Below are 15,703 nucleotides of genomic sequence, written 5' to 3'. Positions count from 1 at the left end.
GGAGAGTCAGACCCCCATCTGCTTCTGTTCTTAGGATATTAGAGTCTCCCTTGTGCTCCTGTGGGGAAGCAGAAGATGTGAGCTACCCTGGCCCCCAACCCGCCCAAGTGGGATGACTTTAACCCCAGCAGCTTTGACACTCCCCTAATTGGATAACCAGACCCTCCAGGGCTCTGGATCGCAGAATCACCCTCCCTGGAAATTTGGATCCATCCCCATCAAAACCCCAACCACCCTGCTGACCTCTTATCTGTCAGACCATCATTTGAAGGATCCTTCCCCAAAAGGAAGCCAACCCTTCCTACCAGGAGCCCAGCACTGTCAAGCCCTCCATCAATTCAGGAACCCTGACAGGGTATCCCAATACCTATCGGCGTCCCCATTGCTGATAGGACCTCCATTAATGTCAAGGCCCCCTATTACCATCAGGCCGCCATTCCTCTCAGGAAATCCTATCGCTGTCAGGAACATGCACACCTGTCAGACAGGGACACCATTTTCCCTGTAGTCTATGTAAATGACACCTCTTGGCATGGCAGCCCTAAGTGTCATCTGTTAGTGTAGGGCCCCCAGTAGTCTCAGAGCTGCCATGACATAGGGTCCCAGCCCTGGCAAAACCTAAAGTGTCTAAAGAGATGCCACTTCACTGTCTGTACCCAGAACATGTATGCCTGCCAGGCACTGTTCTAGGCCCTGGTGATACAACAGTGAACAAGACAGATACGGTCTTGAGCTTCATGAAGCGAATGTAACCTTCTAATGAGGGTTACGTTAACCCTCCCCTCAAAAAAGGCAAATAGACAAATGTATTCATCAAGATTCTTACTTGTAAGCCACTGAAGCTCACCAGCTGATTTCAACAGAAAAGTAATTTATGGTAAAGCCCCTGGGAAGGTGAAAACAATGGAAGAGCAAGGGAGCCTGAGTAGCCAGACCACCCCAAGGGACGCAGTAGAGCCAGGACCATGCAGACAGCCCTCCAGGACAGCATGGTGGCATCACCAAAAGGCGACGCCAAATGCCAGTGCCACCCCTATGTCCAGACAACTGGGGCCCCTGCCCTCACTCCATGTTTTAGAGGGCCCTGCTCTGGCCCTCCTCCAGTCATATCTCTGGACACAGGGCAAGAGGACACAGAGCTGAGGGTCATGTCCACCTGGGGCTCATGCTTCTCCTTCTAGACCACATTTCAGGAACTGAATTCCAGAGAATTCCCTGCCCCAGTGGCCCCACGCAGCTTGCAGAATCCATGTAGGCCTCTTGCTCAGATCTGTCCTTCCTGGGATGGACTGTGTCACTGATGTGCACACTACTCAGTGGGGAGGGTAGCTATTTGCAGGGAACGTGGAAGGAGCTTGTACGTATGGGCCGGTAGTGTCCACGCCCAGGCTCATGAGGCCATTCCCGGCACAGGATGGAAGGAAGTTAAGGTAGGAAGAGGAAGAGGACAAGTAGGGCACTGGATCTTGGCTTTCGTCTATCACCTCATTCTGTCATGGAACTCTAAGGAGTCCAAGAATTCTAAATTTGAACTTAGCTTTCAAATTGTTTTGAAAGTATATTTTTCAAGGTAGTAAGAGAGATACATTTTTATTTGACAATTTGTTAGCTTGATTTATAACTGTTAAATGTTTAGCTATATGGTGGGTGGGCCTCCATTTGTACTGTTGCCCCGAGCCCCACAAAGGTTAGGTGGTCAGTCTGCCAGATTCCAGTTCTGTTATCACAGCTACAGCTGCCCCTGGAAAACAGACATCACTTCCACCACCACTCCTACCACCACCAAAATGGATTCCCTACTAACCCTGCTCCTTTGCATCACCACTAGCTTCCTAGTCACAATCCTTGGAAAGTGCTTCTGATTGGCTAAGCCGAGGTCATGTGCCCAAGTCCTAGCTGCAAAGGGGGCTAGGAAAACTAGTATGTTACCTTTAGGGATTCTACGATGGAAGCCAAGCTCTCCCGGTGACCAAGACTAATGTGATAGGAAATTCCTCAAACATAGGAAGGGTTAAGGTTGTGGGCAGTGAAAAAAATGATAAATATCTCTATAGTCCACTCAACATCAACATTCATCCTTCTTTTCAAACCCTAAACTTTTTAAAAATCTAAGAGTATTACCTAACTTAATATTACTTTTGCTTATACAATCAAAAAAGTTCACCCCTCCCCAAAGAGAGACTATTCAGAGCCTTAGCAATTACCACATCTGTCTTAGTCAGCTTGGGCTGCCAATAAAATACCATAGACTGGGTGGCTTAAACAACAGAAACTTACTTTCTCACAGTTCTGGAAGTTAGAAGTTCAAGTTCAAGGTATCAGCATGGTCAGGTGAGAGCTCTCTTTCTGGCTTGCAGATGGCCACGTTCTTGTAAGGCTACAGTCCTATCAGATTAGGGCCCCACCCTTATGACCTCATTTCACCTTAATTAGTTCCTAAAGATCCTATCCCAGACACAGTCACATTGGGAGTTAGGGTTTCAACATATGAATTCTGGGGTGACACCATACAAGCCATAGCAAAATCCAATTCTGAATCCAAGATCTTGAGGTAATGTCCATTCCTCCTCTAGTTTTGTTGTAATCTCATCTCCCTATTCTACAACACCTGGTAACCACCACCAAGACCCACCTGATTGATCAGGATAGGCTGGGTTATGCTGCAACAACAAATGCCACCCAAATCTGAGTGGCTTAATGCAACAAAATTCTATTCCCCATGCATACCAAGACTACTGTGGGTGCAGGTGGGTCTCTAGCACAGCTGTTCCCCATATGGTGGCTCAACATTCCAGGCCGCCTTGATCTTTTGGCATGTTCCTTCATCTCAATACATGTCTCCATGATCATTCCGGCCAGGGAAGACAGCAACGGGAACCCTTGCTTAAACGCTTCTACCCACAGATGACACATGTCACTTCTGCACACATTTCATGGGCCAAAGTGGGTCACACAGCCATGCCTAACTTCAAGGGGGCACTGCCAGGAGGAGAAGTAAACCAGAATCTTGGGGACTAGTAGTGACATCACCACAACGATCTCTACTCAAGAATGGAACAGAGGAGGATGAAAGAAAAGGAGAGTCAGTTAAAGAAAGAGAGGCATTTCACAACCAGGCAGGAAATCTGGATAAGAGCCACAGTTGGTACTTCTGAAACTGGTCCTGGGGCTGAGCTGGCATTTACTACTTCCCTCCTGTACTAGTTTTCTATTGCTGTGCATCAAATCACCACAACTTTAGCGGCTTCAAAAAGTCCAAATTTATTACCTCACAGTTGCTGTGGGTCAGCAGTCCAGGTACACGTTGACTGGGTCCTCTGCTCAGAGTCTCACCAGGCTGAGCTCAGGTGTCTGCCAGGGCTGCGAGCTCATCTCAGGCTTGGAGTTCTCTTCCGAACTCACTGGGTGTTGGCAGTTGTGGTTGTAGGACCGAGGCCCTCAGTTCCTAGAGCTGCCTGCTACTCCCTGCTACACAGCCCTCTCCACAACATGGCAGTTTGCTTCTTCAAGGCCAACGTGAGAGCATCTGCTGCTGCTTCTTATCTCCAGACACCTTTTTAAAGGTCTCACCTGATTAGGTCAAGCCCACCCAGGATAATCTCCCTTTTGAGTAACTCAGAGTCAATGGATTAGGGACCCTAATTACATCTGTAAAATCCCTTCATTTTTGCCATATAGCAATAATTTAATCATAAGAGTGATATCCCATCATATTTACAGGTCAAGAAGTCAAGGGGAACCCCTCAAAGCAAGGCAATTTTACAGGGCGTGCACACCAGGGGACAGGAATCTAGAATTCACTTTACCACACTTCCTCTATGACTTATTCCCTTTACCCCCAACTGGCATTTCAGCTAGCTGACATTCTATGCCTGCTAAGGGACCCAAACCTTCATACCCAAGGGATACTAACCCCTGGTGGTCCTGCCTGATGAAGGTTAAAGGGTTCCTCCATTAACTTTGACCACTGGGCATGGCATCACCAGGAGGTGCTCCAGGTACCCCAGGGATCACCTGGGTGCCTTTACACTCCTCCATGACCCCATCATGTAGCAGCAGCCTTATTTCCCCTCAATAGTCAGGATGACCTCCCATGCCCATTCACCCTGTGGCATGAGAAGCCCAAGCCAGATGGTGGTCTCAGCTTCCAATCCAAAGAAACCACTCCCCTTTCAGGAAAAATGAATAATAAGATGTTCTGCACACTGGAAAAATGCTTTTCTCCACTGTCCTTCAGGATCACCCTGAATGGAGCTTTAACACTGTAGCGGTCCACCCCAAGCTGGTTCAGGCAAACTGTTCAGAACCATATAAGCCTGGCTCAAAAATGGCCTTGTGGGTCAATGGTCACAGGGAACTCTCCATGGGCCACAGGTGTGGACTAAGGAAAGTGTGGTGACAACACAGGAGTAGGCATGCGGGGAGTGTAAGCAACCTCATCGGCCTTTTACGGCATGGCAGTCAGCCACAGACACCACTGCATCTGCTGAGTTAAGGGGCCGAGTGGCAGAGGCTGGCACTGCCATTTTTACCACCACCACCACCAAAATGGATTCCCTACAGTCTCTGCTCCTTTTCATCACTAGCTCCAATCTACAGTCTGAGAGAGTGCATCTGATTGGCTAAACTAGGCCATGGGAAGACTCCCTAACTGCACTCGGGACTGAGAAAGCAAGTATCCAGCCTATCAGGTTTTTTTGTGGGCAGGAGGTTCAAACGTGGTCAGTCAAAAACAACAAAGGTCTGCTACAACATATAAATAAAAGAATTTCAAATTAGATATGTGTATGAAAGACACAACAAAAAGGGCTAAGAAAGACAAAAACAGGAGATGGCAATGACATGTTTTAGATTGAAATAGGGTGGCCAGGGAAGGACTCTTTGAGGAGATGATATTTAAGCTAACACCTAAAGGAGAAGTCAGCCATTCAAAGAGAAAAGACCAGTGTGGCTGGAGCATAGTGGGCAAGGAGGAGAGGCCACAAGGTGGGGCAGGCCAGGAGGCTGGTGTCGCATGATCCAAGTCTTTGCAGGCGACAGGAAGGAGTGTGGATTTTGTCCTAAGGCTATGAAAGAGGTAAGCAGAGGAGCAACATGACCTCATTAACGGTTTAAGAAGACCCTCCTGGAAGTCTGGAAAATGGGCTATATAGGGCAATGGGGAGGTCAGCGGGCTCTTCAGTAGTCCAGGAAAGAAACGATGCTAACCTGACCCAGCTGGTGGCAGTTAGAACAGAGGAAAGTTCAAGACATACTTATGAAACAGAATAGCAGGCTGAGCTGATAGCTTATATTTGAGGCCTGAGGGAAAGGGGAAAACCAGGATGACACCAGTCTGCAGGCCTGAGCAACTAGAGGGATGGTAGTGACATTCTCTGTGGTGGATGACTGGAGGAGACAAGCTGGGAGGGAGGTACTGGGAATCAAGAGTTTGGTTTGGAATAAGGTTTCTGTGAGAGAGCCAAGAGGAAATCCCAAATAGGCAGTTGGCTCTGCAGCCTGGAACCCAGAGGAAGATCTGTACATCACCCCCAGCTCTTCTACCTGCTTCTTCCCTTCACTTCGGTTGGCCACCAAGTCAAAAGCCTTCTGCCTCTTTATGTCTCTGGTGTCTGTGCCTCTTTCCCAGCCCACTGCTACAGCCCAGCCCTGGCTTCAGCCTCCCTCCTCCGGGCAGTTGCAGCCCCCGGGCTGGCCATCCCCACAGTTCCATCCTCAAGATTCTTTCTAAAGGTAGATCTGCCAGAAATAACTACCCCAGTCCACCTCCCCCATACACATAGCCTCTCTCCCCACTTGCCTTTCCCCCACCTCACCCACATGGGGATTAATCACAAACCCCTGTCCCTCCTCTGAGCCTTGTGTTTGCTGTTCATTCTACCTGGAATGTCCTCCTTCCTGCCTCACCCATCCTCATGGCCCTGCAGAGCTCCCTCCACCAGGCAGCCTCCCCTGCCACTCCTCTGACCTCCCAGGGCACCCCATCTCCAGCCACATAGGTCACCTTCTGCTTCGGGTTCAGGGGCCCTTGTCTCCTGAGCTTCTTCCAAGCAAGCTCAGCCCAGGCTCAGGAACCCTGGGGCTCAGAGTGGCCCAAATTGCAAGAAATGAAGGAGAGGGGCTGTTCGGGAAACACTGACAGTGGTGTTACTTCAGACTCCAGAGGGCAAGAGGCAGGGAAGGGGGGTGTGCTATTGCTCAAGACTTCCCCCATCCTGATGTCTCGTCACCTCCAGAAGTCCTGTGCAATGTGTCACCCACACTCTGGGACTGCAGGGCCAAGCTCTGCCCTCTAACTGGATAGGGACCCTCTGGATATGGAGGGAGGGTTTGGAGAAGGAGGGGATGTGAAGCAGACCCCTTCCCAGGATCAGGGACTTTCAGGAGCTGAGTCATCTGGTTTCGTGCTCATTTCCAGCTCCTTTCTGGAACAAGATAGCCCAGCCTCCTCAGGCCAGAGCCCTCCTTCCACAGACCAGGAGCCCTAAATCCTATTTCCCCTATATACTAGATGCCCTCTGCAGGCCCCAGGAGGCTGAGCCCAGGCCAGGAGCCTCATATCCCCTTTTCCCTGTGCACTGGCCGCCCCCTGCAGGCCATGGGAGGCTGAGAGCCACAAAGAAATGGATGGACAAGCAGTCAGAACATATGCTCACACACAAACACACTAGTGCCAACACCCTCACCCACCCACATATGTCTGTACCCCCCCACACACAGGCATATAGTCAATCACTCACATACATCAAGGACACACCACAGACATTTAGGCATATAATCACAATACGGACACAAACGCACATAGAGACACATATACATGATTACACACACGGACATGGGCACAGACACACAAACACACATGGACACAATCTTTTCTCCTGGAGAGGAGTGTTTGTTTGGAAGAAATAGGCTGAAAAGCCCCCTGGAGAACAGGATGATATCTTGAGTGGTGGACTTCATAAAAGAGGATGGCTAAACAGCTTCTAGGTCTAATGCGGCCTGTTGACTGGAGAGCCCTTTGTTTTGCTGAGCACTAGAGTGGCTTTAGGTTTGGAACAGGGCAGATAAGAGTTGGGGTAGAGCTACTAGAAAGAGAAATTTGGAGTTGGCAAGAGCGTAATCTACGTAACTTGTATGAAAGCTCATTCTTAGAAGCTGGGCTCCTGAACTCAATAAGCCAGACTGAGCTGTCCTAACTGCATGCTGAGATGCCCTGAAGAGAGAGAGGCCTCCTGATACTGGTGATACATGGTAGGTGACGAACAAGAAAGGGGGACAGACCTAACTTTCATTGAGTGCCCACTGTGAGTCAGGCACATGTCCCACCTCACCAGATATATATTATTCCCATTTTACAGATGAGGAAACTGTCACCTCTTCCCTCATCTGTCCAAGGTCATAAAGCCAGATTCAAACACAAGAGTTTGAGTATAAAAATCCTGTTGTTTCCACTACATTAGTAATGGCAAATGCAAGGCATACATGTTCCCACTCTCTACTCATGTTCCCAACAACGGTAGGACATGTGTCTTCCCCACAGATCTAGACCAAGGATTAGCAAATTATGGCCCATGGGCCAAATCCAGCCTGCCACCTATTTTTTTAAATAAAGTTTTATTGGAATACAGCCATGCCTATTCATTTATATATTGTCTACGGCTGCTTTTGGGCTACAAGAGCAAAGCTGAGTAGTCACTACAAAGACAGAATGGCCAGAAAAATCTTAAATTTTACTATCCGGACCCTCACAGAAAAAGTGTGCTAATCTCTGACCCAAACCCAGCTTCAGAATTGGAGTTGGCAAGTGAGACAAGGCTTATTGCCTTCGGTGTCTTAGCATTGAAGGATGGTCAGATAAATGAATGGGATGGATGGATGGATAGATGGATGGATACACGGATGGACAGACAGACATATATAGGTAGTATATCAGAGTTTTGCTCCAAATGCCAATGTTCTGCCATTTATAAGGTGGGAAACATTGGGTAAATTAATCTTTCTGGGTTTTAGTTTCCTCATCTGTAAAATGGGGATAATAATAATAATTATTCAGAGCTCTTTCTGTTGCAAATGACAAAAACCCAACTTAAAGTAGCTTAAGCAAAAAGTTAAATTTGTCATATCACATAACTAGATCCGTTAAGATTTAGTCTATTTCAGCCCTACTTGATCCAGGGGTTCAAGAGACGTTATCGCCATCTCCTAACTTGATTTCATTGGGCCTCATTCCTGTTATAGACAGGTGGTCTTCCAGCAGCAGGAAATATGGCTACTGGAAGCCTCAAGTCTAAATTTTTATGGAGAATGATCTAAAACAGAGGCCCTCTTTCTCCTAACATCAAATCCCACGAAAAGCTCTGGTTAACTGTGCTTATGACACATACTCACTTTTTCAGTATATTACAGTGGCCAGAGAATGGGATACTCTGATCAGAGCACTGTGGTTGACAGACCTACCAAGACCACGTGAAATGGGAGAGGAGTTCCCTACAGGAACCTTAAAAAGGAGTATAGAAAAGTGTCTGCATGAACAAAAACATAGCTCACGGCACTCTACTTCATAGCTTTGTCATGAGACAACAAATTTCAAGTATTTAGCAGGGTGCCTGGCACTTAAGGATAAACAAATGTTAATTATTACCACAAATGATAGATAAATGAATGGATGTGTTAATAGATCGATAATGGTTGAACATACAGATGAATAAACAGAGATGAAGATATGAAAAGACAGATGAAAGGAAAGATGGAAAAGGAAGAATGGACTGATGAAGAGACAAAGATGGGTGGACATATGGACATATGATGGATGGATGGATGGATGGATGGATGGATGGTGGACAGATAAGGCAGAAATAAATGGGCCCACAGTTAAGTTTGTCACATCATATGCTCTAGGGCTGGGAATGGGAAACAGAATAGCACTCCAAAATTAGTCTCTCCTGAGAGGTCTCCTCCTTTGGTCCCTCTCATCAGGTAGAAAAAGAATTTGCTCCCCTCCCTCATCTCTAGATTCCTTGTCTGTGAGCTGACCAGCCCCTCTCCTCAGAAATCCCCTCTTAATTCCCAGGATAGGGAAGGCAGGATAGAAGAAGGGGGTGTTCTAGGCCAGGTTCACCTCAATCTATTCCTCTGATTCAGCTTGGAACACAGGGAAACGTGTTAATGGGGAGAGTGACAGTAGTGCCTGGGCCAGAGGGTGAAGCCCTAGAGTTCTGAAATGTGAGGTGGGGGAGCTGGACCTGCTTCCAAAGAACTTTCCCTTTAGCTCTGCTTGTCCAAGGGAGGAGTGGGTCTCAGGTGATGGATGGGTAGGCACTGTGATAGGCCTAGGGAGACCTGGGGAACCTGGGAGGGGACCTTCTCCAGCCTTATCCCGCTACTTGTGATTGTCCTCAGGGAATCTAGGGGACCAGCTGGGTCCCATCTTTCCCTCTCCAGGGGTCTTAGGACCACACAGAAGAGGTGGGGGTGAGAAGAAACCTGGGAAAGAGGGAGGCACTCTTTACTGAATCTCTAATTCTGAACCAAGCCCTGACCCCTAGCCTTAAGTCTCATAGTTCAAATGCCTCTGAGGAGACAACACTGCAAATCTTCCCTAAGGGCAACAGTGCAACCTCTCCTTCCTTCCTCCAAACTGCGGACTGCTGAGATTCTCGGAGCTAAAGACAAGGAGTGGGAAATGGGTGAATGGGGACAAGGAGGCTACTGAGGAGTTATGAAAGGGAAAAAAGGTTCTCCCAGAGAGAGGGAGATAGTGGGGAGCATATCTAGTGGAAAAGTATCCTGCTACAAACTCATATACTGCAATTCAATTCAGATACTAACCACCCAGAGTTAGTGTTAGCCACCACAGGTTTAAGGGCACAATCTCAACAAGCCTGCCCCTACTTGAGATGCCAGCCACAAGTGGGGTCACCAGGCCACCTGCATCTCTGACTAACTAGCTACATGCCCAGAAGGTTCTCACAACTGCCCTCAGGCTCAATAATTCACTGGAGTGTCTCAGAGAACTCAGGAGTGCCATACTTAAAACTCATTTTTTTATAAGGATAAACATCAGGAACAGCCAAATGAAGAGACACACAGGGCACGTCACCCTCTCAGCACACCAATATGTTCACCAACCAGGAAGATCCATCAACTTTGGTGTCCAAGGTTTTTATTGAGATTTCATCACATAGATATGATCGAACTGTTGACCACGTGACTAAATTCAATCTCCAGGCACCCTCACCCCCCCCCGGTTGGGCTGGCTCAAAGCCCCAATTCTGCAATGACATGGTTGGTCTTTCAGGTGACCAGTCCCCATCCTAAGTCATCTCATCTCTCAGCATAAACTCAGGTATAATCCAAGGGGTTCATAAATAACAAAGATACTCTCATTACTTGGGAAATTCCAAAGATTTAGAGTCTCCCTCTCAGGAACCAGGGACAAAGGCCAGTCAAATTCTTTATTATACCACAGAAGGGAAGAAATTTCCGGACATAGAAAATGAAAGCTTCAGGTGGCCATAAACAGTAGACAGCCACAGCCTCACACAGGCTCACACACGCATGCTCACAGGACTCTCGCCATCACACTTCTGCTCACTCTCCCCCATCTAGCCTCACACAGTCTACACAGGCTCCACACAAGCAGAAGGACTCCTGCAATCCACACATGTGCTGCTTCCAAGGTTCTACCCATCTGTCCGTCTCTATCCGTCCTCCATGGTCCTGTGCAGCACCACTCCTCTTCTCAGCGTACTGATTTCTTGGTCTCCCCTGGAAAGGGGAGGGGGTAAAATGGTAAGGTGAGTGGCAGAGCAGGGACCCGCACATAGCTCTCAGGGAGTCTGTGAAGGAGATTGTGAGTTCAGGCTACACTCAGGTCTGAGAGAGGTCTATGAACCTGAGAGTGTACATGTGCCAAATGGGTGTGCCCTCATGACTGTGTGTCCCTGTGCACTGTGGGTATATCTCTGCATTGTGTGTATTCCTATACAGTCTACACATGGGCTTGTGCAGTGTGGGTGTGCCTGTGCCCTGTGTGTGCTCCTGTGTGATGCAGATACACCTGTGTCGCAGGTGTTCCTCCATATTTCAGTGCCTGGATGGGTCCTGGGCCCTGGCTGCCCTTCTTTCTAGAGGCTCTGTCTCCTCCAGCCTGAGTTTCCAGAGGAAGAAGAGGACAGTGCGCATGGGCGGGGGAGAGAGGAACACTAAAGCTATGGCACTGGACACAAGTGTCCTGAATTCCAGTCAGGGCTGTGGCCTTCCCATCTATGGTCCCTCAAGCCCTAAGGCTAACCCCACCCCCCTGCTCTGAGTGATGCCAACTCTATCTCTTGGTGAACCAACACTCAATCCTTAGGAACATTTTTGGTGCCTTTTGCTCTGATCTTCTCCTCAAGGATGGCTACAGGATACTGCTGTCCTGTGGGTGGGAGGTGGCGAGTGGTCAGGCCTCCCCTCCCACTCACCTCCTCCATCACCTGGGCCTCCACTCATCATCTTACTTCCCTTCTCCCTGCTGAGTCCCTCCTCACAAGGAAGCCCCTGAAATAGATTCCCAGATGTGGTCCTCAGCTCTTCTCCTCATACTAGGGCTTGCCAGGAAGCTCGGTTCCAGGACTGCTCCATTCTCTCTGACTCCAGGTTCACCACACTGAGAGGTCGCCAGCTCTGTGCACCACCAGACCAGCCCTGGGTGGACCGCATCATCCGGAGACTGCAGAAGAACTCTGTAAAGGCAAACCTGACCCTCCCTAGCCCTGCCTCCTCCCTTGAGCCCCTGCCCAAGACCCCAGCCCATGACCTGGCCTCTCCTTCCTCCTCCAGAGCAAGCGCCACAGCAGTTAGTGCATGACAGCCCCAGAGGGAGCCCTGTGTCTGAGTGAAGTGATGTGAACCACCGTGGCCCTGGGGAACCCCGGACCAGAAGGGAGAATCAGGCCTCCAGCTCCCCTGCACCAGACCTGACCCAGCCAGGGCGAGCCTGGAGTGTCCTTGTGAGTGTGAGTGAGAGTGAGGGGTTGAGTGTGGCGGGAGCACAGCTCCTCCTCGCCCAGACTGCAATGCTTCCAATATAGCCCACTGGCACCCACGGATCTGTGTGTCACCTGTCTGTAGCCCAGGCAGGGGAAGATAGGTATGAGAGGGAGAAAGAGGGTGGGATTGGGGGGGTAGTAAGTAGGTATATCCGTTCTCCACACTTTAGCCTGGGAGAACTTCCACTTCATTTATTTCTGGTCACTCTCTCCCCTACAGTCCAGCCACAAGGCTCCCTTCCCCCCTCCCTGGGGCAGCTATTTCCAACCTCCCACACTGGAGTAATTCCTCTTTCTGGGCTTTCCCACAGCACCCTCTTCTTCCCCCAGCCAGTCTGCATGTGTTTATTGTAATGATCTGATGGTCTCTTTCAATCCCCCATCTCCAACCCAGATGACAGCTCTCTGAGGGCAGAGACTCCACCTGTCTTCTCTACTGCTGTAACCCCAGGCCCAGCACAGTGCCTGGCACACAGCAGACGCTCAATAAAGACTTCTTTATTGAATGACTGCAGGAACAAAAATCACAGGAAGTAGGTCTCAGCTCAGAGAGGAAGGGCTGTGACCCTCTGGCCATTAAGTGCCCTGGCCCAGGCCACTCAGCCAACAAGTATCCTGGGGCCTGGCCTGTGTAGACTGGGCCGTCCCTGGAGGCCTATTCCTCCACAGCCCAGGGTCATACAACTGCAATAGGGCAGACAAGAAAGTTCATCGGCAGGGCAGAAGCCAAGGAGAGGGAGAGGAGGAGGGGGATTGGGGAAACAGTACTGGACGCATCCTAAAGCCCTCTTCTCACTGCCTGGTGCTTCGGTCTCCGTCTCCCAGGGTGAAGCGCCAAACTCTGACTCCATTCTTATCAAGGGGGTCCTGTGCCCCGCAGGATAATAAACCCCGACTCCGCCCCTTCAGTGACACGCCCTGGCTCCACCCCCTCGCGTGACGTTTTGACTCCGCCTCCTCTGAAGAAAAGCTGGTCCCGCCCCTTCCGGGTAACAGGCAAGCCCCACCCCCGCGCGCGGAGTCCCTGTGACGTAACCGTAACGGCAGTTTCCGGGGTGGAGCCAGGGAGGGCGGGAGTTTAGGCTGCGCCGACCCCTCAGCCCCCCGCCAGGTGACCTCAGCCCCCCGCAAATCCTCACCCGGGGCCCCAAGTATCCCAGCCCCATGACCGCCAAGCCTTCCGCCCTGAGTGCCCCTCGCCCCCGAGGTGACCGACATCCTCATCCCTTAACGTCCAGTGCCTCCCAAACCTCCCATCCCACCCTGTCCCGATGTGGCAACTGCGGCTTCCCGGGGGCACCTACCTCAGATTACCTGGGGACAAGCCAGACCGGTCCCGGGAATTGCCGAGAAGGGGGCCTGGGGTTGGGGAGGCCTTGATCCATCGTGCCGCTCCCCAGGAGACGTTCGGAGCCCAGGACATGTCGGGATTGAGGAGATACGAGGTGGCGCTGGAGGCGGAGGAGGAGTGAGTGGAGGCGGTTCCGCGGAGGAGGAACCCAGCCGCTCCGGGTGGGGGAGGGCGCGGGTTGCCCGCGGGCGGGAGGGGCGGGGGCGGGGCCTCCTGGGGGCGGGGCCGCGACGGGTACCAGGGGGCGGGGCGGGGCGCCGAGGGGCGGGGCCTGTGGGGCCAGCCCGCCCCGCCCGGCCCGCCTCTGCCCTCTCTCCGCAGGATCTACTGGGGCTGCTTCTACTTTTTTCCCTGGCTGCGCATGTGGCGGAGGGAGCGGAGGTGAGGGGCTGCGACACCGCGGACCCGCCCGGTGCATGGACGCGGCTCGGGCTCGGAGGGGAGGATCCGGGAGTCCCCGCCCCTCCTCATGCTGCTGTCGGGTCGCCCCACAGCTCTGCGCACCCCCGGGAGCAGAAGCTGGAGCCTCTGCGGGGCCTGATGAGTTGTCTGTCAAACGGCCTGGGCCCTGCTCCCCAGCGCTCCGGTCGCGGCCTCCCCCGCCGCACCCCCGCCGCCACTGCCCAGCCAGCCGGTGCATTAAAGATTTAACCCAAAGCCCGCCGTGCTGCCCTCCTGACTCTGCCGCCGCTGCCGCCTTTCGGGCCAGGAGCCCTTCTCCACGTCGGCCGTTTCCTTAATGACAGGGCGTCCTCCCCCACCCCCGCCATGGGATGCCCTTCCATGTCAAGGCCCCCGTTATTCCTAAAGATCCCTCATCAACGTCAGGCTTCCTGTTACTATAGTGACTGCCCCCCACACATGGCGGCAACTAAATAGTCCTGGCCTGGTCTTCCAACCTTATCCCCACATCGATGTCTTCTGACAACCCCAGCTCTCTGCTACACCTTCTTCCTAACCAGGACTTTGCCAGTTGTCTGAAGAATCTTCTTTTCCTGGGAGTGGATCTAAAATATTTTAAGCCCAGCGTTGTAGGAATAGGCTGTGAGAGGAGAGGAAGATTCCTAGAAGCTGCCTCCCTCAGCCTGCCGTCAGGGAGTGACTGGGACTGTTGGAGGTCTTTCCTATAGTTCATACCCTAATTTGCAGCTCCTCCAGTCTGATCCCAAGTTTAAAGACACTTGGCGTCAGCCCACCTAGCAGTTCTTGCTATCTCCCTAGGAGAACCCAAGAGCCACTGCCCGCTGCCACCCCTTTCTGTCTTGTCACTGTGGGCCTGCTTTCACTTAGGGAGTGGCCCTAGCACAAGAAAGGGCACCAGAGGATTAAGTTAAAGAGACAGCCCACTTTGTGGGTGGGGGCAAAACTAATTTTCAGCCTGGAGCTGCTCCTGCCACAGGAGGTTGTGGCTGGGGAGACTTGGCCCTTTCTTTGGAAAAGCTAAAGGGGAGAGATGTGTGCATACCAGGGAGAATTCATTTCTTGCCTTCTCAGGTCTCCGGACTGACTGGTCCAGGAAAGACCATAAAGTATGTGGCAGACAGCCAGCTTATGGAGAAGATCTGAGACAAGACAATGGCACCTCAATGGCTGCACCCAAGCTCTGGGGCACAAGTCCAGACTGGAGGGTAGGAGAAAGACCCTAAGGCCTCAGTACTAGAAATTCAAGATGAGTAACCTCTGGATTATGGCCATCTTCAGGAACAGATCTGGGCTCTTCAGCCATTTCCTTACAACGTCCACATCAAGAACCCCATCAAAAGTGGAGTACCCTGTCCAGCCCCAGGCGTACACCTCACCAAGACACTCAGAATTCCTGAGTATCCACAAGACAAACTCCAGGGAAGAGCCTTCAAGCCTCATCTTGGACAGGAGGGAGAAACTTGAGTTGTTCGGCCTGGGATGGGGACTAGTTCCTACTCTTGGAGCTGATGGTCTCTCCTGATTGCTGCAGCAGCCCTGCAGCAGAAAGACATGCTCAGGGAAGGTGTGAGTCCCTATCCCAAAAGAAGGCCTGCCCCATAGAGGATAGCTGGCCATGGAGCAGAAGGCACCCCTGCAACAACCAGATAAGAGCTGGATTCCTGGGTTATGACTCAGTTTATATTTCAAATACCGAGCAGGATTTGAGGGTTGAAATCCCCAGACCAAGACTGGGAAATTCTTCAAGGTGCCAGGGGCACTGAACTTAGCAGCCTGCCCCCACCCTTGGCAGTTCCCAGCTTCCAAGAAACGACAGGAGGCGGAGGAGGAGTTTTGCATTGGGGGGTGAGGGGAAGGGGGGGGCTGGGTATGGGATTAGAAGAGAAGGGGCAGGAAG

At 51.2% G+C, this 15,703-nt stretch overlaps 1 protein-coding gene and 1 long non-coding RNA gene across 4 annotated transcripts; one reads left to right on the top strand and one right to left on the bottom strand.

Annotated features, from left to right (window-relative positions):
* Positions 1-10,440: 10,440 nt before the first annotated feature.
* Positions 10,441-13,422, bottom strand: LOC131420189 (uncharacterized). Its single transcript, XR_009223493.1, has 2 exons — positions 13,337-13,422; positions 10,441-10,767 (listed from the first exon to the last, which is right to left on the bottom strand). It is a non-coding gene; the product is annotated as an uncharacterized LOC131420189 (long non-coding RNA).
* On the top strand, positions 13,048-15,654 carry LOC131420187 (uncharacterized). Of its 3 annotated transcripts, none has more exons than XM_058566017.1 (4): positions 13,048-13,143; positions 13,433-13,500; positions 13,705-13,764; positions 13,878-15,654. In XM_058566017.1, exons 2-4 carry the CDS (start codon positions 13,454-13,456, stop codon positions 14,032-14,034), a joined length of 264 nt encoding a protein of 87 aa, XP_058422000.1. In that variant the 5' UTR covers positions 13,048-13,143; positions 13,433-13,453; the 3' UTR covers positions 14,035-15,654. The 3 variants fall into 3 exon arrangements, with proteins under 3 accessions (XP_058422000.1, XP_058421997.1, XP_058421998.1); XM_058566015.1 differs by lacking the exon at positions 13,048-13,143 and adding an exon at positions 13,158-13,239; XM_058566014.1 differs by lacking the exon at positions 13,048-13,143 and having other exon boundaries at positions 13,150-13,500.
* The last annotated feature ends 49 nt before the right edge of the window (positions 15,655-15,703 follow it).

Source organism: Diceros bicornis, chromosome 22 (genome assembly GCF_020826845.1).
Source record: "Diceros bicornis minor isolate mBicDic1 chromosome 22, mDicBic1.mat.cur, whole genome shotgun sequence".
NCBI lineage: Eukaryota > Metazoa > Chordata > Mammalia > Perissodactyla > Rhinocerotidae > Diceros > Diceros bicornis.
This window is presented reverse-complemented; position numbering and strand designations above follow the sequence as displayed.

What these genes read in the sequence shown, in the direction of transcription:
- LOC131420187 (XM_058566014.1), top strand. Translation starts at nt 13,304, where the DNA reads ATGTGGCAACTGCGGCTTCCCGGGGGCACCTACCTCAGATTACCTGGG. An exon ending in GCGCTGGAGGCGGAGGAGGA is followed by an intron (nt 13,501 to 13,704) that starts GTGAGTGGAGGC and finishes CTCTCTCCGCAG; the next exon opens with GATCTACTGGGGCTGCTTCT. An exon ending in ATGTGGCGGAGGGAGCGGAG is followed by an intron (nt 13,765 to 13,877) that starts GTGAGGGGCTGC and finishes GTCGCCCCACAG; the next exon opens with CTCTGCGCACCCCCGGGAGC.